The sequence below is a fragment of the Tachyglossus aculeatus genome, chromosome X1 (genome assembly GCF_015852505.1).
Source record: "Tachyglossus aculeatus isolate mTacAcu1 chromosome X1, mTacAcu1.pri, whole genome shotgun sequence".
Lineage (NCBI taxonomy): Eukaryota > Metazoa > Chordata > Mammalia > Monotremata > Tachyglossidae > Tachyglossus > Tachyglossus aculeatus.
In genome coordinates this window covers 56,558,947-56,583,661 of record NC_052101.1, presented here as the reverse complement: position 1 = coordinate 56,583,661, position 24,715 = coordinate 56,558,947, and the positions used below count along the sequence as shown (strand labels likewise).

Here is a 24,715-nt window from a genome sequence, read left to right as displayed (position 1 = left end):
CTCAATTTTTCTGCAGTGAATTACCCAAACTGTGGATTATCCATGCCCCTGGCTTCAACTCCTGCTGTTCACAACAGGGTGAGCAAGGGTGGAGGTGATTTAAAAGCTCAAATCGGTCAATTAATTAGCATACACTTCCTTTGACCAGCTGTTACCTAACTCTTCTGTAATAAGGAGAATAATGAGTAATTGTGGTATTTGTTCAGCGCTTTCCATGTGCCAAGCACCGTATTAGGGTAGATACAATGCAATCAACTCGGACACAGTCCCAGTCCCACATGGAGGCTCACAGTCTAAGGACAGGCATTGACTCCCCATTTTACAGATGAGGAAACTGGGGTTTCCCAAGTGCTTAGTACAGTGCTTTGCACACAGTAAGCACTCAAGGTCACAGAGCAAACAGTGAAGCCAGGATTAGAACCCAGGTCCTCCGACTCTCAGGAGGAGCAATTCACCTATTGTGCTTCCCTACTTAAGGTTGTACCGTGAAAGCAAGGCCAGTATGGATTTGACTTCCAAGACAAGCAGCAGCATGGTGCAGTGAACAGAGCATGGGCCACAGAGTCAGAAGGTCATGGGTTCTAATCCCAGCTCTGCCAACTTGTCTGCTGTGTGATCTTGGGCAAGTCACTTCACTTCTCTGGGCCTCAATTACCTCATCTGTAAATTGGGGATTGAGACTGAGAGCCCCAAGTGGGACTTTGATTACTGTATCGGCATCCTGTGCTGACCTCCCAGCCTTCTGTCTCTCCCTACTCCAGTCCATACTTCTCTCTGCTGCCCAGATCGTTTTTCTACAAAAATGTTCACGACATCTTTCCCCACTCAAGAAACTCCAATGGTTGCCCATCCACCTCTGCATCGAACAAAGATTCCTCACCTTTGGCTTTACAGCACTTAATCACCTTGCCGCCGCCTACCTCACTACAACCCAGCCGGCACTCTTCGCTTCTCTAATGCTAACCTTCTTACTGTACCTCAATCTCGTCTACCTCATCACCGATCCCTCGCCCGTGGCCTCCCTCTGACCTGGAACACCCCCACTCCTCAAATCTGTCAATTACTCTCCCCATCTTCAAAGTCTCATCAAAAGGACATCTCCTCCAAGAGGCCTTCCCTGACTACACCTGACTTTCCTCTTCTCCCACTCCTTTCTGCATCGCCGACTTGCTCCCTTTGTTCATCTCCCCTTCCAGCCCCACAGCACTTGTCTGACTCCCCCTCTATACTATAAGTGCGTTGTGGGCAGGGAATGTGTCTGTTTATTGTTATACTGTACTCTCCCAAGCGCTTAGTACAGTGCTCTGCACACAGTAAGCGCTCAATAGATACAATTGAATGAATAAATGAACAGGGACTGTGTCCAACCTGATTTGCTTAGTACAGTGCCTGGCAGAGTACTTAAATACCACAATTATTACTGTTATTATTGTTAAAGACTTGTTGCAAATTTCAAGATTCTGGGATAAAGAACAATACCCTTTGGTGTTTCTCATTTACACAGAGAGTACATCTTTTTTTTTGGTGGGAGAAGAAAAGGACAAACGTTGGGGCCTCTTCTCAAGACTGCATGGTACATGATTTTGACAGCAACTGCCAGGATTGTTTGGAATAGTCTAAAGCAGTGTGGGCTAGTGGAAAGAGCACAGGCCTGGGTTCTAATCCCGGCTCCGCCACTTGCCCGCTGTTTGACCGTGGGCAAGTCACTTAACTTCTCTAGACTGTAAGCTCATTGTGGGGAGGGAACCAGCTATCTACCAACTCTGTCCAAGAGGCCTTCTCAGAGTAAGCTCTACTTTTCCTCCTCTCCGACTCCCTTCTGCATCACCCTGAACGGCTCCCTTTGCTCATCCCTTCTTCCCAGCCCCACACAACACTTACGTACAGCTCTGTAATTTCATTTATGTGTATTGATGTCTCTCTCCTCACCTCTAGACTTGCCGTGGGCATGGAATGTCATTGCTAATTGTTGTTTTGCACTTTCCCAAGTGCTTAGTACAGTGCTCCGCACACAGTATAAGCGCTCAATAAATATGACTGAATGAATGAATGAACTCTGTTATATTGTATTCTCCCAAGCGCCTATCAATTATGATGGGTTGATTGATTCTCTGTGCCTCAGTTACCTCACTGTAAAATGAGAGCTAAGACTGTGCGTCCCAAGTGGAACGGATAATGGGTCCAACCTGCTAATCTAGTATCTACCCCAGCACTTAGTACAGTTCCTGGCACATAGTAAGCACTTAATTATCATTAAAATTAAAATCTGGGACTATCTCTGCTGAAAAGGACGTAGGGTCATCGAATTTAAGAACCAAGAGTAAAGTATTTATTGAGTGCAAAGTATTGAACTAAACACTTAGGCCTTAGTAGTTAAAGTGAGGATTTTACATGACACTGTTTTCACTGGCAAAAAAAAAAAAAAAAAGCCAATCTATTAACTCCACAAAATTCACTTTCCCCACCTATGGGGTTGCACGAGAGTTATAATAAAATATTCTGTATTTTGCTAGATTGAAAAGATCTTTCAAGAGAAATATAAACACCACTATTCATAACCTACCCTTTCTTAATTTAAAATTCTCTAATAATAAAAATACCAACAGATTCAAAGCCAGATGAAAATATTTTCTTTTAATGTGCACTTAAATTCACATATTTTCCATGAAGTAGTGACTTCATGTAACAGTCTCCACCACTCAGATTGTTAAGACAGAACAAGGTTCTAAACCAGCACTTCCTGAACAACAATGAACATAGTGATTGGCATTTTTCTAACACTTTGGAATTCCAACTGGACGGTGCTCAATGCAGCTGCAAATTTCTGCTTGCCAAATGAGAGTTCAATGCATACTTTCTGTACAATCACATTTGTTTCCCAGATTTTATTGAGAATGAGAACTCAAAAGAGTTTCCTTTTGCATAATGTGATATCAGAGATTGCTTTCTTGAAAATGCAGCAGTTCAAATACCAACCCTCTTCAATACGATACTTCATAGTCCCTATAAAGACTTTCTAAATACATTAAAGATTGAGACCAGATTCAAGTGCAGAGCCTGATGAGGTCCGATTGTATTCTCCTAATGACTTAATACAGTGCTCCGCACACTACTGCAAATAAATACAATTAACTGATTGACTGATGCCATGGCATCTGTCTGGGTCGGTGTGAACATGGTAACCAGATGGCAAACTCGGGGTGCTCTGGAGAACGAAAAGAGGTCAAAAGCAGTGGTTACGTCTGCTGACAAGTACGCATGCACGCTCCACCTTGATTTCCAACGCTTCTGCCATTGGATAGAAGACCCTTGCCAACAAAATAACTTATTTCAATATAGTGCACATAACCTGAAGTGGTAAGTCACTTCTTGACAACAAAGTAGAAGACATTTTGTCTAAGGTCCATATCTCTGAACTTGAAGGACTAGAGGGAGACCCATTCCTCCCTCTGCTTTTATTACTTCAATTTTTCCTCTTCTTTGGCTACCTTCTCCTCTGCAGGAGGGGGCTGAGGCTCTCCACTTGCCTTCTCTTCTTCCTCCTCATCTTCCCGAGGATAGAGGTCTGGATACTTCTGCATGCATTCCTGCATGGCCCGAAACTCATCTATGCAATTAGATCCCTTTACTTCTTCTTTGCTGTAATGGAAGCAGGAGAAGGCCGATTTGAACTGTTCCCCACAGGGGCCACTGGCCATTCCCCCGAGGCACGGGCAATTCCAATTAATATCGCCATTTGGCAGAATCAATCCTGGGAGGGAAGAAGGAAACAGAGAATATTTCATGTCCGGCGCTAGAAAGCCTCCGAAAAAGCAAAACTGGAGTTCAGTGAAACTTCCACCGCTGCAGTGATCATGAACAGCAAGACCGGCAGCTGCATAAGCTGCTGTGATCGACTACTGCTTTTAAACCTAAGCCCTAGGCCAGAGAACCAATGAGGAGGAGGAAGAGGAACGTCAGTTTTCACGGGGTCACTGAAAACCTTCGTTTTTCTAGAAAGAGTAGGAAGAGGGATCTGGCCGGCCCCGATAAACCTGCACCTCCTCCCGTGGGGTGCCAGAGTAAGTCCTTCAGAAAAGCAGAGGGGAGGGGAGACAAACTTCTCAAGCCTTTGTGGCAGCCAGCAAAGCCGCTTCCCAAACCTGGCAAAGGCACTTCTAGGAAAGCTGCTGCTGTGCCTCTGTCCCCCAACGGCAACGACTCCTGGAACTAGCTGGTGAGTTAAGCAATGGCAGAGGGCTGTATTATGGCAGCTCTGTGTGGGGAACCGGCAGGAAACTTCTCTCCATGGATCTGTGCCAACCTGACCTCTCTGACCTGCAGGTTGGAGGACCAACTGAGCCCATCTTTAGAGACCTTGCACGATCTTCTGAAGGTGAGGAGCTGGGGGCTCTGCTGGGCTATGGCCAGGGAGCAGATGGTTGTTATGGATCCCCAATTCAAGTATCTATAACATAGCTCAAGTTGAGATACACAAGCATCGGGCGGAACCCCATCGTTTGAAGTCAGCCCTACATCTACGATCTCCCATCCCCTTGTCCTAATTTCCTGAAGCAAACCCCTCGGGTTGAACTTTGAAGAGTGTTTTCTCCCCATGCTTCTATGAAAGAACAGGCTACTTAAGGTACCTGGAAATCACAATTTTCAAGTGGTTTCAAAGCTTTTTTTAAGCTTAGAGATTCACGGACTACACTGTCCCTGAAGGCCTAACACCGGTCACGTCACTTTTCTTGTGCTCAAACAGAAACGGTCCCTTGTGAAATCCAGAGTTAATGAAGAACAAGCCGAGGTTAAAAAGGTTGTCCTGCACGTAAAATCTTTGCCTAACAACCTTCAAAGGCAGTGAAGGCAAAATAGCAGCAAACTACCATTGAGGTGACCAGTAAGTAAGCATCACTAAATACTACAAGTAAAGAAATCTGCTTTACCCAGAATCTAATCATCAATCTTAAGGCTCTGCTCTTGACAGACCTCTGGGAGGATTACATTAGCGTTACCACAGCATGCTTCGAATTTCTACTTTTCTGCTGAAATGACCTCTTCAGAATCATTGGGTCCCAATAATTCCATGAAAAACCACCCCCTGAAACTCCTTCCCTTTCAGGAGCAGAGGGTACCCTGGAAATGTTCTGGGGGAACAGAAGGGCAGGGCGGGGCAAGGAGTTTGATGCGAGAGGCAAGGGGTTACAGAGTCACCATCTGCTGAGCCATGAAATCTGACAGGGGATTTCATGGTTTCAATGACTTGTGGGGTCAACAGAGACCAGAAAGACTTCGCCCTCTGGGGTGCGTGAAGGTGGACAAACAAGTGAATCATCTGAAGACTCAGAATTTGATTCTATGATGGTATGACTGAAGGATCTAAAGTCTATGTATTGCAGGCAAATTCCATGTCTCCTGGGTCCAGCTATGTGAGAGGCAAACTCAAGGGAGCAAAGCTAGGCAAAAATAATCACCAGTTAGGTCTCTGAACTGGGCCTAGAGCTGAGGTGGAAGAAACTCCAAGAAAAGAACTGTAAATGAGTCAATCAATCCCCGCTGCCTCCACTTCCGGTCTGGTGAAACGTGCACCTGACACATAATAATAATGGCATTTATTAAGCGCTTACTATGTGCAAAGCACTGTTCTAAGCACTGAACATGAAATATGATGGGGAGGTGGGGGAGGATCTGCGTGTGAAGGGTGGTGAGAGCGAGTGTGGGTGATTACGGGAATGCAATGGGACACAGGACACCCATTGACGGTCAAGCCTTCAACCGCCACTATTAACTGAGTGGTTGAACTTGCTGTGGGGGCCTGAAAAAAATACAGGCCTTGCAGTTGCTTTGTCTTTTTCTTCTTTTTTTGTGGGGCGGGGGAGGAGACGTGGGACAAAGTGGGGTCCTGAGCCCAGTATCTGCAGGGGACTTCTCAGAAGGGTTTACAGCCCGTCAGGGGGAGAGTTCTGATGCACGGAGAGACACAACCATAGTATCGGAACGTCTCCTGGGTGCTGCAGTGAGTGGATACAAGAAAGAACAGCCAAGATTCCTGCCCTTGAGGAGCTTACAATCTAATGGGGGATGTGGTAGACAAACTGAGGAGTAATATCGGTTACTTGGAGCGGGGCAGCCACCTAGGCAGGGCTAAGGTCACACCTGCCTAGGCAGCCATGACCTTCCCAAGGGTAGGAGGGAAGTGTGGAGGGGTTGTGTCCTGGGGAGGGACTTCTACGTGAAGGTCCCTTCTGACCTGTCGTGCAGCACAGCAGCCAGGTAGCGGTCTGGGACCAAAGCCCCTGTGCGAGCCAGAAGGGGTCTTGGTAGAAAAGGGGAAAGCTTCTGCTTTTGTGCCAAAGGGGCCACCCCGCTCCGCAGATTCAGGGGCCCACTAATTAGGTCGGTGCGGCAGCTCCTCTCCCAGTCAGTTCTCAGCGTGCGAGAATGTAGGGGAGGAACTGGGGACCAAACTGAGTTAATAGCGCTGGAGCCTGGCAAGCAAGTGGTCATGCGACTGGGTGGGTTTGGGGGAAGGGGTGATACACTTTCCCCAAGCCTGGACCCAAATTTAGCTTACCTGAAGGAGAACTCTTCTGAGGTCCTTACTGCTAGATGTCAGGAGAGAAACTGGAGGAGGAAGGAGCTGGCCTCCTTAGATCCATGGGAGAAGCGGAGCTTTGACCGCTTTCTGGTCAAGCTGTTGCTCTCCTGGGAGGCAGCCCCTTTAAGCTTTCCAAGGGCAAGTCCTGAGGGCATCCAGGAGTGGCTACCAGAGTGACCGTCTGGCACGTCCACTACCCACCTTTGGAGAACCATTTTGACAAAGTAAGCCTTTAAAAGCACTATTTCTGAACTATAACAAATGAGGAATAATACTTGCTATACCTACCTCTTTGGGATGTTAAGATTTGCAGTCAAGTTTCCCCTATGCAAAATGCCTCCTGCCTTTTTTCCCAGCAGTTATCCTCTGGCCATCTCACAGCGCTCTGGGGTTTCCTTGGAGCAGCCTCAAAGGCTTGTGTCGGGCAGTAACTCACAGTACATCCGATCTGGTACCTTCTTTGATAGGCATGGTAAAAAGTGGCTGGAAACTTAGCTCTCGAGGAGGAAAGAAGGAACCACACAGATCTAAATGACTCTGTGACCTCAGGTAAGTCATTTAACTTCCTAGTGCCTGTCTCCTCATCTAGAAACTGAGGATGAAATACCTGTTCTTTCTCCCCCTTAGACTGTGAGCCCAAGCGGGACAGGGACTGTGCCTGATCTGGGTTACAGCACTCAATGCTGTGCTTGGCACGTACTAAGCACTTAACAGATACCACAATTATTATTAATGATCTCCCAGAGGAAAGCATTTTTCCTCTCTGCCAGACCCCAGAATGAAGAGACTGCCCACGGGTAGAACTAAACGCAATGCCCTCAAAAGCACCTGATCTCACTGTCCAACCTCCACTTTAACTTGCAGCCAAGAAAATGAACAGAGTTCTCTTGTTCAAATATGGTCCACCATTTGCAATGAAACAAAGCAACTCCTCCCCAGAAGAGGTGATGGGTTCCAAGTTATAAGTTCCAAATCCTCCCAGTATGAGCTACAGGGATCCCAGGTCAAAATCTGTCCTCCTAGCTTCCTTATGCCCCCCGAACCAGGGAACCCACAATGATCTTAAGCCTGAAATCCTGTGTTTGGGAAACTTCATGGCAGCATTATTTGGAAAGAAAGACAAGTTTGAAAAACTCGATGTATACATAGCCCAGTGGTATGAATACATAGCCCAGTGGCTATGTATACATAGCCCAGTAGGCCAGATGAAAAGAAGCACAAAACACAATTACTTAGGGTTTAAAATGGGTCAATCTCACTTTCTATTCCAAGGTTTTATCTGCCAGGCAAAAAAATCTAGCTAGCTCCTTAGTCCCAATGGAGACAGAGACCTGTGGACAGTGTCGCCCCAAGGGAAAATCATTAGGCTTGGAGTCCTAAGATTGAGGTTCACACCCAGTTCCTCTATTGCCCATGGAAACTGAACAAAGCCATTTAGCCTCTCTCTCTCTCTGTGTCTCAGTTTGCAAATTGTGTGGGGAGGTGATGGGGGTGGGGTGGAGAAGCGGAGTAACCCCATCCCTTCCCTTCCATGTATCTTGCCACAGTTGTATCTATTTTTAAGGCAACGAATCTCTTTAACTATACCTATTTTATTTTTTAAAAGCATATTTTATTCTTCACTAATTTTCAGTGATGTGATAAGTGGGTGTGGATCTCTGCCAGTGAGACAGAACTGAAAATATTTTGACACTATGAACAGTAAGGCAAGGGGCAGACACTACACTTAAAAATCACATCCATCTTCCTAAAATGTCAGACACTGCCAGTCAGAGAACAAGACAGCCAATTCTTTCTCTACAACTTGAAGGGGTTGAGAGATAAATATTAATGACATCAAGCAGGTCACCTCTAAACACTTGGAAAACTAGTGAGATTGTACCACTTCTTCTGAGTCAGTAAAAAGTGCTAGGTCACTTCAGCTTTGAATTCTACAGTGTCACAAAATGGTATTTATCAGTCTTTTTGTGCTGGCTTATCCCGAGGATTGCCCCATGGGCAGACTCTCTCATCCCATCTATAAACTACACTATATACCGAACTAACCTGCACAGACTATATACCGTACAATTAGCAACTGGAAGGCAGCATCATTACCATCACCGGTATTGAGCGCTTACCGTGCCCTGCACTGTACTGCACTGCACTAAGCACATGGGAGAATACAATATAATGGAGTTGGTAGCCACAGTCCCTGCCCACAATGAGCTTACAGTCTAGAGGAGGAAACAGACATTCATATAAATAATTTATAAGATATATACCTAAGTGCTGAGGGGTTGAGGGTGGGGTGAACAGCAAATGCCCAAAGGTCACAGATTCAAGTGTATAGGCCAGTACTTAGTATAGTGTTCTGCACACAATACGACTGAAGGAATAGGCCTCTCCCATCTCCACAGCACTTAATGTACAAATGGATAATTAATTTATTTATATTAATGCCTGTCTCCCCCTCTAGACTGTAAGCTTGTGGTGGGCAGGGAATATGTCTGTTATATTGTACTCTCCCAAGTGCTTAATACAGTGCTCTGCACACAGTAAGCACTTAATTGAGGAAAGCCTTTTGGAGGAGATGTGACCTTAATAGGGCTTTTAAGGTGGGGAGGGTGGTGGTCTGGTGTATATGGAGGGGAAGAAGCTCCAGGCTAAGGGGAGGATGTGGGAAAGGGGTCGTCAGCAAGATAGATGAAATCAGGGCACAGTGAGTAAGCTGCATCGGAGCAGCCAAGTGTTCTGGCGAGGCCACGAGAAGCTGGCAGACACATTGCACGCCCTCAGACAGTCCACGGGCAGCTGCCAACTATGCACAGCAGGAGGCTTATCTCGAGGCCACTTGGGCAAGAGGGGTCTCCGGTGATGCACGTCCCTATCACCCAGAGCTCCTTCTTCAGGGTGGCAGGAATCTGCACTCCCACTTTTCCCCTTCCTTGAAAACAAATAGGTTCAAAGCTGGCCAACTTTTAAGGAAGAGGAGAATCGGAGCGTAATTTTGCACAGGGGAAGCTGGGAACAGAGCTGACCCAGAGCAAGAAGGGTCCAAAGGGCTCCTCTGAAGTCAGATCCAGGACCCAAGTTCACCTTTGCAAACCATGGAGAGCACGGGCGGCCAGGAATCAAAAAGTTTAAGGTCAAGCACAGTTCCTAAGGTCAGATCTGCACTGTTGATGAAACTAGGACAAGGGATATTAAGTGAGGACCAAATATTTAGATTAAAAATGGAAAATCAGAAGGATTTCCTGCAATTCTCATGGGCTTTTGTGGGTCAGTTTTTCAAAAGAGCTCAAGGAGATGAACCAGTGACCTACTGACCAGTAGAAAAGGGGCATGAACTGGGAAGAGGACATGCATCCCTGGAGAAAAGGAAGGGGAACAGGGGATGGATGCTCAGGATCAAAAATTGGAAAACTGAGTTTGGAGAAGGGGTACTCTGGTTCTCTGTGGACAACTGAGAGGATGGGGGAAAGAGTCCTAGAGACGGAACGATGCAGGCCCCTTGTGGTATAAATTCTTCTATATTTGGAACTGAAGAAATCTTGACAGTTGGACTTGGGTGAATACTGTAACAATAATGAATTCCTAGTTTACACTACACCAGACTAGAAGCCTTCTCATTAATATCAGTGCTCATTTATTTCAGAGGATTTATAAAAATAAATATAAATCTGGACTGTTCTTTACTGGACTATCTTGAAACGCTCGATTGGAGCTTGACGGGTCCATGACAGGGCGACTTCTTGCCTCATCTCACTGGCTTAAACAATTGTACAGTGGGGCAAATAAATTGATATCCTGATTGTCACATCATCCCAGACTACCAATCCACTCAATAGGAAGACCTAAACTCCAACAGGAACTGCTGACTTTGTAATCAATCAAGTGGTAAAAAAAAAAAAAAAAGGGTCTGGAAAAGATCTGTTGTACCTTAAAAGGCAGCTTATTTGATGCTGAAAGAATCACCAAAATCAAACTTATTTGTTACAAAAGCCATGCCTCCCTTTTTTCTCCCCATTTTCAATTAGGTAATCATAAAAGTCAAAGGATTCATGGTTCTCAAATAGTGTCGCAATCAGGACCTGAACCAGTAATGGCCTCCGAAACTCTGCTAGTTTAAACACAAACCCATGTGCGAAAACAAAGAGGTTACTTCAATCAATCAATCGTATTTATTGAGGGCTTACTGTGTGCAGGGCACTGTACTAAGTGCTTGGGAAGTACAAGTTGGCAACATATAGAGACGGTCCCTACCCAACAGTGGGCTCACAGTCTAGAAGGGGGAGACAGAGAACAAAACAAAACATATTAACAAAATAAAATACAATAGATATGTACAAGTAAAATAGAGTAATAAATACGTACAAACATATATACATATATACAGGTGCTATGGGGAAGGGAAGGAGGTAAGGCGGGGGGGGATGGAGAGGAGGAGGGGGGAGGAGAGGAAGGAGGGGGAGAGGAAGGAGGGGGCTCAGTCTGGGAAGGCCTCCTGGAGGAGGTGAGCTCTCAGTAGGGCCTTGAAGGGAGGAAGAGAGCTAGCTTGGCAGATGGGCAGAGGGAGGGCATTCCAGGCCAGGGGGATGATATGGACCAGGGGTCGACGGCAGGACAGGCGAGAACGAGGCACGGTGAGGAGATTAGCGGCAGAGGAGCGGAGGGTGCGGGCTGGGCGGTAGAAGGAGAGAAGGGAGGTGAGGTAGGAGGGGGCGAGGTGATGGTGAGCCTTGAAGCCGAGGGTGAGGAGTTTCTGCCTGATGTGCAGGTTGATTGGTAGCCACAGGAGATTTTTGAGGAGGGGAGTAACATGCCCAGAGAGTTTCTGGACAAAGACAATCCGGGCAGCGGCATGAAGTATGGATTGAAGTGAGGAGAGACAAGAGGATGGGAGATCGGAGAGGAGGCTGATACAGTAGTCCAGACAGGATAGGATGAGAGCTTGAATGAGCAGCGTAGCGGTTTGGATGGAGAGGAAAGGGAGGATCTTGGCAATGTTGCGGAGCTGAGACCGGCAGGTTTTGGTGACGGCTTGGATGTGAGGGGTGAACGAGAGAGCGGAGTCGAGGATGACACCAAGGTTGCGGGCTTGTGAGACGGGAAGAACGGCAGTGTCGTCAACAGTGATGGGAAAGTCAGGGATAGGGCAGGGTTTGGGAGGGAAGACAAGGAGTTCAGTTTTGGACATGTTGAGTTTTAGGTGGCGGGCAGACATCCAGATGGAGATGTCCTGAAGTCAGGAGGAGATGCAAGCCTGGGGGGAGGGGGAGAGAGCAGGGGCAGAGATGTAGATGTGGGTGTCATCAGCGTAGAGATGATAGTTAAAGCCGTGGGAGCGAATGAGGTCACCAAGGGAGTGAGTGTGCACGAATGCTGCCCCCTAGAGTTTCATATCTGGTTTCAGAACTTGGCTTAAGAACAGTTCAATTATAGTGTTCATCTATATTTCATTATATTAATATCTGTCTCCCCCTCTAGACCATAAGCTCCTTGTGGACAGGGAACATGTCTACTGATTCTGTTGTTTTGTACTCTCCCAAGCTCTGCACACAGAAAATGCAAAACGAATACCACTGATTGAGATATACCTATATTTATATCTATAGAAAGATATAGACCTAGCTCCAGATGTATCTATAAACATACGTCAAACTTGACAAACAACCAGAGGACACCATATCCAGAAATCTTCTCCTTGTGATTGTGAACGCATGTGTGTGGGTGTTGAGCACTGAACTTGTTCACCTCTATACCAGCATAGGTGTACCCCAAGATATAGCCATGACGTAGTTCTTGGAAACACAGATATATCATGAATGGCTTCTTCCTGGTGTACATTTACATGTTATAAATAAGGCTCTACTCCATCACCCCTGAAAAAATAATATGCAACTGCAGTTACTTTTTGTAATAAATAACTGCTACATCAAGCATCACTAAACTATTTAATATTTGCATAACGAACCAAATGAGGAGTTGTAGTGTGCAAGAAGCTGCAAAAGTAGAAGCTTATTCTGCTGACTGGGGTAGCGGTTTTGCAACTTTTGTGACACGTTTGTCCAACTTAGATCGGGCCACAGCCTTCTTGTCTTTGCAGAGTATCTTGGAGCAGGCCAACTCCTGAACACCTCTTCACACTTTAAACTCTGTCCCTCAGAATCACTGTTCTAACGTCATCTTTTTTCTTCACAACTGCTGCGAGACTTCTTAATCCCCAAACTTCAGCTGGTGGTGGATAGAGCGTACCTTCTCCATCTCTTTTGGCCTCTCACTTTGATGCACCAGACTGTCAAGGTGTCAAACAATCATGGCAGTCACCCCCGGTTGTATGTATAACGGGGTGGCTGGAACCCTGTGGTATGCCTGGATTCTGTTCCACGATCTAGTGCAGCGGTGGGCAAAGTATATCCTGCAAGCGGCATCTGGCCTGCCAGGCTTTTAATTCAGCTGGCCCTCAAGCTCCACTGCGTGAGACTAAGGAGTGGGTGATGGATTAATGCAACTTGAGCCACCAACCATCACACTGCTACTGATCACTGTTGTGCAGAAACCCTGCCCACCCCAGGTGCAGGGGGCAGGCAGAAAAGGAGATCAAGGGCTGTTAATTTCAAAAGACCATCCATGGCCCACCAAATAATTTCCAGACCCTCATGTGGCCATCAGGAAAAGATTTGTCCACCCTGACTTAGGACACAGATAGGGCAAGGTCTGGGCCCACAAAATAGTGTTTGAAAATGACCACAACCTTAGGCTTTGTAATGTAGCCCTTGTCTGTCTACTTCTCAGGCAAATAGTTTGAGATTCCTCCAGAAATTATTGGTGAGTTTAATAATGATGGTATTTGTTAAGCGCTTACTATGTGCTAGACATTGTACTAAGCGCTGGGGTGGATACAAGCAAACTGAGTTGGACGCAGCCCCTGTCCCAAGTGGGGCTCACAGTTTCAATCCCCATTTTACAGATGAGGGAACTGAGGCCCAGAGAAGTGAAGTGACCTGCCTAAGGTCACATAACAGAACCCATGACCAGCTGATTCCCAGGCCCACTGTCTATCCACTAAACTCATCCCAAGTCAATTATCCTGTACAATAAACCTATACTACAGGTTTATCATTTTAAGTTTTGGGGCAAATATTTGGGCTGGGGGATTTTGGTAAGCATTTGAGAGTCACACAACATAAAATAATTAGCGTTCATGATAACTGAAAATAAACCTGTTACAGTACGTATTCACTGGATCAAGAACGCTTCCATTCATTTCCAAACACATTTATAATCAGGCAGATACTCCTCACCCTCGGCTTCAAGGCTCTCCATCATCTCGCCCCCTCCTACCTCACCTCCCTTCTCTCCTTCTATAGCCCAGCCCGCACCCTCTGCTCCTCTGCTGCTAATCTCCTCACCGTGCCTCGTTCTAGCCTGTCCCGCCATCGACCCCCAGCCTACGTCATCCCCCTGGCCTGGAATGCCCTCCCTCCCCACATCCGCCCAAGCTAGCTCTCTTCCTCCCTTCAAGGCCCTACTGAGAGCTCACCTCCTCCAGGAGGCCTTCCCAGACTGAGCCCCCTCCTTCCTCTCCCCCTCCTCCCCCCCGCCTTACCTCCTTCCCTTCCCCACAGCACCTGTATATATGCATATGTTTGTACGTATTTATTACTCTAACTTGTACATATCTATTCTATTTATTTTATTTTGTTAATATGTTTTGTTTTGTTCTCTGTCTCCCCCTTCTAGACTGTGAGCCCACTGTTGGGTAGAGACCATCTCTATATGTTGCCAACTTGTACTTCCCAAGCGCTTAGTACAGTGCTCTGCACACAGTAAGCACTCAATAGATACGATTGACTGATTGATAATCCCTATAAACTCGCTACAGGAATGCTCATGTGCAGTGATGCTAGAAAGATCTTCACTTGCTGCTGGAAGTAGAGGTGGGCCACAGAGAATCAATCGGTGGATGGAATGCAGTCCTCAGGCGGCACGTTGCCCACCTTTGGTACACACAAACCCTGTTTCATATTTTGTGTAGGCATCCCATATGGACTGCTCCCTATCAAGCTGCTTTGTTTGACACTTTCAACCAGGCATTAATCAATCTATCAGTTATATTTTTTTGAGTGTGTACTGTGTGCATAGCACTGGATGACACACTTGGGAGAGAGTACATCATCAGAACGTTGCTAGACACTTGATCCCTAATTACAATGTAGAGGGGACTACAGGCTTCAGTGAATACGTTCAAGTACAGTGAACCGTTCTGAAGATAATTGACAAAACTGGGTAAATACCATCCTTTAAAAAGTACCTGTTCATTCAAATTACATTGGCTAACAGTTGAACCGCCAAGGAGTTCTTAATTCGCTAACAACCTCCCTCCACTCTTTCCTTGTTTTTTCCAGAAAGCTGAATCGCTCCACTGGAAGCAGCTGTCGACACCAATCAACCGTATTTACTGAGCACTTACTTTATGCAGAGTACTATACTGAGCGCTTGGGAAAGTACAAAATAACAGAATCGGTAGACCCATTCCCTGCCCACAACGAGCTTACAGCCTAGAGGACCACTGCCGATTCCATCTCTCCCAAGTGCCTCTCAGGGACACTGAGCTATCAGAGGGAATGAGGCAGTGTATTGGGAGCTGTGCTGGAATGGGTAGGGCCATAAAAGTGCTCTCTGCAGGGTGACTGTGCTCCCAAAAGAGAGGGAGGTTTTATATATTAACTCCCCTGTATTAGCGGCAATAGCACTTATAGGTTAACTCTTGAACAGTGTAATATTTTATGTTCCTTAGATAGAAGAGGAAAGCATTTCCAGGAGAGCCCCAATTTGATGATTCTGTTAGCTGTACTTCTATGTCTCCTCCATTTTTGCCCATTATGTTTCATTTTAACCCCTGAAACACCTCTAAATCTCTTTCCTTCATTCTTTTTTTCTTCAAAGAGGAGTTAATAGTTTTTTTACATGAACCGTCATGAGACCCTCACACCCAGTGTGCATCATTTGCCATATGTCTAAACTCCCACCAAAAAAATAACACTCTCCAGATACTCCCTGGGCTTACGGCACAGTTGGTTCCTGACAACTGTGTCTAAAGTCAAAACCCATTTTCTCCTAGGCGCAACGTGATAAACTGGAAATTGATTCCTGAACCGAGGTTGGATACCCTATTATTATTATTTTCTTAACAAAACCACCCAGAATTGTGTTCTCAATTGTAGTAATAATAATAATAATGATGTGACATTTGCTAAGTGCTTATTATGTCCCTAGTACTGAACTAAGCGCCAGGGTAGATACAAGATAATCAGGTCCCACAATCTAAGGAGGGAGAACAGGTATTGAATCCCCACTTAGCAGATGAGGGAACTGATGCACGGGGAAGTTCAATGACTTGCCCAAGGTCACACAGTAAGTAACGTGGTGGAGCTGGGATTAGAACTCAGATCTTCTGAATCCCAGGCCCATGCTCCTTCCACTAGGCCATGCTGCTTGGATGGCAGATGGACAATAATAGTTATATTATTATATTTTTTTAATTAAGTCTGAGAGGGTCCACAATAGGGTAGCAGACTTTCATTTCACTGGAAGTAAAAAGAATGGTTTGACGCTTTCTGGTAACTTTACCTGATGATCAGGTAACCCCTTCCTCTATCTTTCAAACTTTTCTCCCATTCCCTCCTGATCATGGCTTTCAAAATTGTTCCCCTATTTCCCCATAGCTTTCCCCAAGCCTTGGGACTTAGGGACAATAAAGGAGGCTTAGTACTGAATAGCTAAAAACAAGGGGAACACTTAGAAACATTTTAAGTGCTAAACTTCTTAACTTAAAAACTGCCTCTGTGTGTGTATATATGTACATAAACATATATACACACACACACACCTGTTAACAGGACAATAACCCATGTAATTGGAGGTTGAGCCAAACCAATTCATCAATCAATTGCATTTATTGAGCATCTACTGTGTGCAGAGCACTGTACTAAACACTTGGGAGAATGCCTCTGCTGTGGGAAATGCCCATCACCACGTAGCCCTCGACTGCAAGTTACTTGGTGTTCATTCACTCACTGCCTTTTGGAAATCGGATCAATTGGGGCAGATCTGTGGTAGAAGAAAAGTACGACCAACAGATAAGACATCCTGGCTTTTGATGAGCTTACTCAAAGAGTGAAGCTTATTGATAATGCTGTTCTCCTAAGCAGAAATACTCCAAGAACATATATACAAGAAAGAAGTGGGTACAAAATCAATTAATGGCATTTATTGAGCGCTTACTATGTGTAGAACACTGTTCTGAGCGCTTGGGAGAGTAAAATACAAATTAGCAGACACATTCCCTGCCCTTAATGAGCTTACAGTCTACAGGGGGAGACGGACACTATTATGAATAATTTATAATAAATAATCTAAAGATATGTACATAATAAGGGGCTGGTACAGCAGCTAAAATGTGGAGATTGAAGATCCACCATCATAGAGTACAGACAACAAAAAAATGAAGGTTTGGAGACTGAGGTCAATCTACATACTTAAATGTACTACGGAGTTGGAGATCTGGGGTTCATTATGCATCAGGATCAATTTAGAACCAGCACAACCAGGAGATCTTGGTTTTCCAAAGAAGACTGTGGACATGCATATTGTTATAAGTAGTGCCGCATCAAGCTGAGAAACAGAAATAGACTTATACCTTAGGCTTATCTTTCTAAGAGCTCAAAGGGTTTTCACAGGCACTAGTTCATTTGGTTTTTCCAGCATTCCAATGAGGAAGAGGTGGACAGGGACTATCCCTGGTGTACACATGCAGAAACGAAGATGCTAGGTGGTTAAGTTGCCCAGAGTCTTCTGAGTTAGTCAGAGGTACAGCCAGGACTAGCACCAGCTCTACCGACACCAACCCCAGCTATAATCCTTTCTGCAGGTCCCTTGCACCCCAAATAGCTCACTGAAGAGTGTCCAACGTCAGTGGCAAAATCTGCAAATAAAATTCTCATTCTCTTTTGACCAACTTCGCAAACAGAGTTTTCACAAGCCTACCATAAATTGACAACTATTTGCTTGGTAGGAAGAGCCAGCTTTTCCCAGCCCTGTGGGGAGAAGGGAGTTAAAGACAACATCCGGAAACAAACACCAGCTTAAAAATCTGGTTACGGAACCAGCTTCCTTCTTGGTTGACTCTTGCCAAGTACCTTTTCAATATGGAAACTAAAATAGAAGCTGTGGATTTTCAAAATTTGGGAAAGCCTCAACTTTGAAGCATTGTAAAACTCCCGAAATGTCCAGAATCAAGGAACTACCCCTGAAAACTATAATCCTGTTTAGATTATCATTAAATAACATGCACGGGACTCGCTAACAGCTTTTATCAGATAGAGCCTATGGATGTGATTCCTCTGCCCTTTCACTTTGCTGTTACAGTTTACTGACCGTGGTCTTCATAAGGGTCGTTGGGATCATCCGCTACCAACTCAGCATTGCTTGGAGTCTCGTGGTCTTCTTTGGTCACAAATATAATGCGGTCCTTTCCTGTCATTTGAAAGAAGAGATAGAGAGCTAAAAAGTCTGTTCACAGAGCTGTTGCCCAGTACAAATCTTTCAACTGCTCACCATGTATAAACAGCTGCATTCATTTTTTGAGCTAATCGTTCTGCTCTACTTGGTCCTGGTTACGGCTCAATCAGAACACAGTCTTTAGTTCGGGACACCAATTTCTTTTCCAAAGACACAAATTGGAGGGGGGGGTCAAAGGAAAGTCACAACAAAAAAATGATGAAAATAGTTCCAGAAGACATCAGACCTTGGAGGAAAGGTTAAGAGAACGTCTGAAGAAAAAGGACGACTAAGGCAAACAAAATTGTCTGTAAACAGAAAGGGATTTTTCTAAAGAGAGCAGGCATCAATTATTCTCATTAATGAGGAGAGAAGAGAGATAATGAGCTTAAGATGAGGCAGGGTAATTTAAGAAATACTGAGATCCTTGTTTGCTTGCTTAACTGGACTGACATAGGCTATGAGCCCTGGAAGCTGAAAGGGATTTCAAAGAGTAATTAGACACTCAGGGATGGCGGAACGAATCGCACCCCAGAGGAAGCAGCTCACTGTGCTTGCTCTCCCAGATGAAAAGATTCCATAAGGTTTCATCTTAAAGGTTACATAGGCCTCCTCATGGGGAGTTAGTAGAAACATCCTTAAACATACCAAAACCTGTGCACTCACCCCAGTAAGTTAAGATTTCTGCCAGATGAATAATAAAGAATGATGCTGTCTATTTTATCTCTGAATTTTCTTCACTTGAAAAGCAGCGATTTGCGGTGTTTTAAAACAATCCCTCAATCAGTAGTATTGACTGAACATTAACTATGTGCAGAGCACTGTCTCAGTGCTTGGGAGAGTATAACAGATCTGGTAGACATGTTCTCTGCCCACAAGTAGCTTAATTTAGAGGGATCTCATGAGAACTATTCATATTCATGTCTGGCTCCCTCTCTAGACTGTAAGCTAAGGGCAGGGAACGTGTCTGCTAATTCTGTTATAGTGTACTCTTCCAAGTACAGTGCTCTGCCCATAATAAATGGTCAATAAATACAGTTGATTGAGTGACTGGGAATCAGACCAACACTTGGTGAGGGCTGGATTTCGAGGGTTCAGCCCAAACCCTTCAGGCACTGAGAAATTTAGACTCCAGCACACTGGATCCCAAATTGGGGGGGGGGAGAAACGGGGGGGATCGTCTGAGTGGCTAGGTCAACATTCAATGAGGAGATACCCTTGTTAACTGGCAGAGCATAGTACGGCTCTCACCCCAGACGGTCTTGTCTGACTGCTCAATCCAGCAGCGGGCAGGCCGAAGGACTGGGAGATTACCCTTCATCTCTACAGGATGGCTGGCTATAGCCTCTAAACCCCAGGCTGTGGCTTATAAATCAATCACTCAACCAAAGGTAGTTACTGAGCCCTTACTGTGTTGCGCAGCACTGGTCTATGTGCTTGGGAAACTGCACTACAACAGAGTTGGTAGACAGGATCCCCACCTACAAAGACCTTACAGTCTACAGGGGGAGACGGACAAATTAAATTACAGGTAGGGGAAACAGTAGCGTATAAGGACACGTACAGCTTTTCAGATCCTTGTCCAACCTCCTGGATCCGGTTTCCGGATACCAAATCAAAATTCCATCCTGGTTCCCTCCTTAGGAGGATGCTACCACAGAGCCATTTGGCCTTGGTATTTCAGAGCACCGTGTAGCCCCTCAGCCATTGTGCTACCACCCATTCTCTGCCGGGATCCAAATCCAACTGGATTCAGACCAACCCAGGACTTGTAGGTGAGGTTCAGTCAGTGCAAGGTTCTGCTGCCATTACCCCCAGCACCTTCCCCAGGCATCTGGGTCTCGTGCCTGACTGAAGTAGGCCAATACAAAGGTCATTTGGTGGCTTTGAACAACACTCCTGCTCTGGGGCTAAAAAACATGTAGCAATCAGGTACCTTATGTTTCAAGAAAATGAACCAAGTTTAATAAGAGCTCAGAGGGCACTATGCAATTTTAAAGGGCTATTTTTGCCCAGAGCATACCCCTAGCATTCATTAAAATCTGAGATTAACACTGCAAATTACGGGTTAATAAATGATGGTGGTGCTTAGTTATTCCTTTCAGTTGGACAGGCCAGCTTTAAGTGCTCAGTGTGGAAATATTTTTCATCATTGAGAGCTCAGATGTGACCTCCCAGTGAGGAACAAGCAATGACATGGAAAGATCGGTAAAATCATTTTGGGTAAATATAAGCATGTGATATCTGCAAGTCACCTGAGTCTTACAAAAGGGTGCAATTAACAAGCAGTGTACCTAGCTAGGAGTAGGTATTGTACTGGATAATGGCAATGACCAGAAAGAATATGGGCCATTAAAACTTACAGTTGATAAATACAATCAAAACCCTACTGCTTCTAAAATAAATAAACAGTAACACAGAAATCAAGGCCTTGTCTGAAGTTTATTGACTTGGCAAGGAATTCTCTATGTGGGTGTGTGTATATATATATCCCATATTCAAAAAAGTCCAGTTTATCTGTATGACTGTTGGTGGTACAATGTTAGCAGAGACATGGGAGTCTTCCTGACCTAACCCCACCTAATATATAATATTCTTCTGGATTTGTTCCTTGGTTAGCTCCTCTCTGTTAGAATAAGATGGGAATTTGGGCCAAGATGAGTTCTGATCATTCATTCAATCGTATTTATTGAGCGCTTACTGTGTGCAGAGCACTGTACTAAGCGCTTGGGAAGTACAAGTTGGCAACATATAGAGACGGTCTCTACCCAACAGCGGGATCACAGTCTAGAAGGGGGAGACGGAGAACAAAACATATTAAAATAAATAGAATAAACATGTACAAATAAAATAAATAGAAAATAAATAAGGTGTTCACATTTACAAAATGTGCCGTTTATTTGGCTTTGTGGAAAACACGAGCAGCCTTGTAACCTTGAATCCCTGGGCCCGGCCCCCCGTTTTGGAGCAGAGAGACCCCCCCGGTTTGTGCGTCGCGAGTCAGTCTCTCGGGTATTGCGAGCCGGCGGGTTTCTACGTGGGGTTTCAGGGCGACTGACTGCAGAGGATGAGTGGAAGGTCTTCAGGCCCAGCCTCCAGTCAACCCGGGGTCAATGCAGTCGGATCCATCTGGGGGGTGGGGGAGGCTCACGGTCCACTGTCCACCGTGTCCGGGGCACCCCCTTCCCCCGCTTCCGGGCCCCGGCCCGAGACCCTTCCCCTGGGAGCTGCCGGGAGAGTGGACGTCTCTGGTCTGATCAACCACATCACACTCACTTCCGTGGGTGGGCCACAAAAGTTTAAAATCACTGCTCCACAAAATGATCTCCACAGGGCCAGGAACCACGGTCCCACGAAGCGAAACCCAGACATGCCACGCTCACCCGGGTGATTTCCCCACCCCTTCCCCCCGGGAAGCAATCAAACCGGGAAGGGGGCTGGAGAATGGGGAGCCCTCTTCTAGTCTGCTGAGTTGCCCAGCTCCTTGTTCAGGGTTTAAAGGGCCATCTCAGGTTTCGGGCATACGGGAACTTCATGCAGAGTGCCCCCGGAAACATTTTCTTTCTGGAGAGCAGTGACAGGCCAGGAACCAGGAGTCAAGCTAAGGTATGGAACAGGCATCCATATGGCCTCCCTCCTCCTGTCTCTCTGTCGCAGCTTGCTCTGCGGACACCACAGGCCAAAAACTCCTCATTTCTCTCCCTGACCTAGGCCTTCAGCAGAAACTCTTGGTTTCCCCCTCCCAAGGACAGCACACCAGGCCCTCTGGAAAGCTACCTCTGGTAAATCCAAAATGGCCACCCCCGTGAAAATAAGGAGAGCTCCCTGAGTCCATATGAGGAGGGGACTATAACATGCTGTGCTCTGAGACTGTATATGATAAGGTGACCTTGAGCAGTGAGTGGGAGCTTGGATTCTCCCCCGGCTACCAAACACACTGAATCTTTGCTAGTGCAATTTTTAAAGTGAAATGCCATCATGGGAAATTAGGAGAAAAAGACACGGACGGGCAATGAAATGGAAATAAGCAGAGGGAAAGAGAACGAGTCTACGGAAATCAAGACAAAATGCAGTGTAGAAAGATACTGGGGCAAAAAGTAAATCCTAGAGTCTTAAAGGAGAGTAACATCACAAATCAGGCTGGGTTTGCAGCCATGCGCTGTACGTTTTCAATAAAATCAGCAAAACAAAAAAGTCCACACAAAACTTAATGGATCACTTTATCTGATTAGGCACATGCCAGGAAATTCTTCACCTACATCAATCAATCAATCAATCAATAAGATTCACATGGAGATTATTTCTTCATCCAAACCTAACCTCTTCTGTCAGGAGCAGAAGGCGGCATCACCAGTTCAGGGACAGAGTTGAATAGCATTAGCCTGTATCTAACCCAGTGCTCAGAACAGTGCTCGACACACAGTATGCGCTTAACATACAGTAATCCCCATTTTCCAGATGAGGGAACTGATGAGGGCCAGAGAAGTGAAGTGACTTAACCATGGTCACACAGAAGACAAGTGGTGGATCTGGGATTAGAACCCAGGTCCTTCTGACTCCCAGGCCCGGGCTTAGCGCTCTGCCAATTGTCAGCTGTGTGACTTTGGGCAAGTCACTTAACTTCTCTGGGCCTCAGTTCCCTCATCTGTAAAACGGGGATTAAGACTGTGAGCCCCCAGTGGGACAACGTGATCATCTTGTAACCTCCCCAGCGCTTAGAACAGTGCTTTGCACAGAGTAAGCGCTTAACAAATGCCATTATATTTTTATAAGTGCTTAATAAATGCTATTATTATTATTATTATTATTATTAACGGATCCCGTCTTTATTAGCACATATCTACCCCAGCGCCTGGAGCACGGTAAACACTTGATAAATATCACAATTACTAATTTTATGCACATGGCTGGGAAACGGAGGGAAGGATCCTACACCAGCTAAAGCAGCCTTTTTTTAGTGTTGAAACAATTCATAATTCAATAAAGGCACTGGGAAAGAGCGATACCAGAGCCACCTTTGGCTTTTTACCAAGGGGACGACGGGCACTTTAACTGATTTGCAGGGAAGGTGGACGACATCAACCATTGAATCCCCAGGGCACACCCCGGATTTCATTTGGAGTGCTTCCTTCTAAATTAACGAAAAATGCAGAAAGGAGTTCCTCTATCGAAACGCCTGCCGGTGAAGGTCAAAGTGCACCCTGGGGCTATGGTGCAATCCTAGCAATTACCCCTCTGCATTCCATGCAAGTTAAAAGGTTTTGGCCTCGGAATTGACTCTTTCGTTTGCTTCTCAAAGGGGCAGGACGGTCTTCCCAAGGGCTTGCTGGGCTTCACTTCCAAGTTTCCACCCTTCCCTCTCAAAAGCCCTCCCCGAACTAGCCTGTGAAGTCGAACAAGACCCCCCTCTTTCCTCGACCCGGCCTCCTCCCCATGCGTCGCAGGGATTCTCCCCCGGGCAGAAAAGTCTTCGGAAAATGGCCAAGGTGAAATACGGCAGCATGGCTCAGTGGAAGGAGCATGGGCTGGGGAGTCAGAGGTCATGGGTTCTAATCCCGACTCCGCCACTTGTCTACTGTGTGACTTTGGGCAAGTCACTTCACTGGGCCTCAGTTCCCCCATCTGGAAAATGGGGATTAAGACTGTGAGTCCCACGTGGGACAACCTGATCTGCTGTGTGACCTTGGGCAAGTCACTTCACTTCTCCGAGCCTCAGTTCCCTCATCTGGAAAAATGGGGATTAAGACTGTGAGCCCTACGTGGGACAACTTGATCACACTGTATCCCCCCAGCGCTTAGAACAGTGCTTTGCACATAGTAAGCGCTTAACAAATACCATTATTATTATTATTATTGTAGCCCCTCAGCGCTTAGAACAGTGCTTCGCACCTGGCAAGCGCTCCAACTTGTACTTCCCAAGCGCTTAGTACAGTGCTCTGCACACAGTAAGCGCTCATTAAATGCGATTAAGTGAATGAATGAACAAATGCCATGATTATTATTAGTATTCGGGATTTTGCGCGTTAAGAGAGTGAGTCTAAGAACCAGAGTGTCTCAGTGAAATCGTGATTCACTACCACTTTTCAGAGTACCTCGCGGGAAGATTCTTTCCGCCGAGGGCCCGTAATACGACGCAACCTTTCGCAGCCACCGGCCTCTCCGTTACCCCCCACTTTAGGCGCATTTATTGCCCCCGACCCAGGAGGCCCCCAGGGGTTCCCATCCCCTCCGTCAGCAGGTTCCTGCTTCCCAGCCGGCCACAGCAATTTGAGGCCCCGGATCTTGCACGGGGGCCGTTCTCTCTCCCCCTCAGGATCCTCTGCCTTCTCCGCTCCTCAGGGTCCGGACCCCGTGGCGAACGCCATGCCCCGACACACCCTCCCTCCCTCCCTCCCGCCCCACTCGCACCTTCCTGACGGCAGTAGGACATGGCTGGGCCGGGGAGCTCCACGCTGCAACCGTTCAGCAGGCGGAAGGCCAGACGGACGATGGAGCGGGAAAGCGAGCGAAGCCCCCGACCCGTTACGGGCTGCCCCGTCGCGCGCCTGACGGCAAACCCCCCGCCCCCCAACGGCCTCCAATTCCCAGAAT

General features: G+C 46.2%; 2 protein-coding genes across 2 annotated transcripts in view; both read right to left on the bottom strand.

Moving 5' to 3' along the window:
• Window positions 1-18,076, bottom strand: part of UROC1 (urocanate hydratase 1) — a 177,938-nt gene extending 159,862 nt beyond the window's left edge. Inside the window, exon 1 of the mRNA XM_038772226.1 lies at window positions 18,002-18,076. Within this exon, the coding sequence (XP_038628154.1) occupies window positions 18,002-18,031 (30 nt within the window). The 5' untranslated portion in view covers window positions 18,032-18,076. The remainder of the gene's footprint in view (window positions 1-18,001) is intronic.
• On the bottom strand, window positions 2,615-24,644 carry CHCHD4 (coiled-coil-helix-coiled-coil-helix domain containing 4). The gene is made up of 3 exons (XM_038772227.1): window positions 24,533-24,644; window positions 18,002-18,100; window positions 2,615-3,751 (listed from the first exon to the last, which is right to left on the bottom strand). Exons 1-3 carry the CDS (start codon window positions 24,552-24,554, stop codon window positions 3,459-3,461), a joined length of 414 nt encoding a protein of 137 aa, XP_038628155.1. The 5' UTR covers window positions 24,555-24,644; the 3' UTR covers window positions 2,615-3,458.
• Between the last annotated feature and the right edge of the window lie 71 nt (window positions 24,645-24,715).

What these genes read in the sequence shown, in the direction of transcription:
- CHCHD4 (XM_038772227.1), bottom strand. Translation starts at nt 24,554, where the DNA reads ATGTCCTACTGCCGTCAGGAAG. An exon ending in GTCCTACTGCCGTCAGGAAG is followed by an intron (nt 18,101 to 24,532) that starts GTGCGAGTGGGG and finishes TTCAAATGACAG; the next exon opens with GAAAGGACCGCATTATATTT. An exon ending in CGACCCTTATGAAGACCACG is followed by an intron (nt 3,752 to 18,001) that starts GTCAGTAAACTG and finishes CTTCCCTCCCAG; the next exon opens with GATTGATTCTGCCAAATGGC.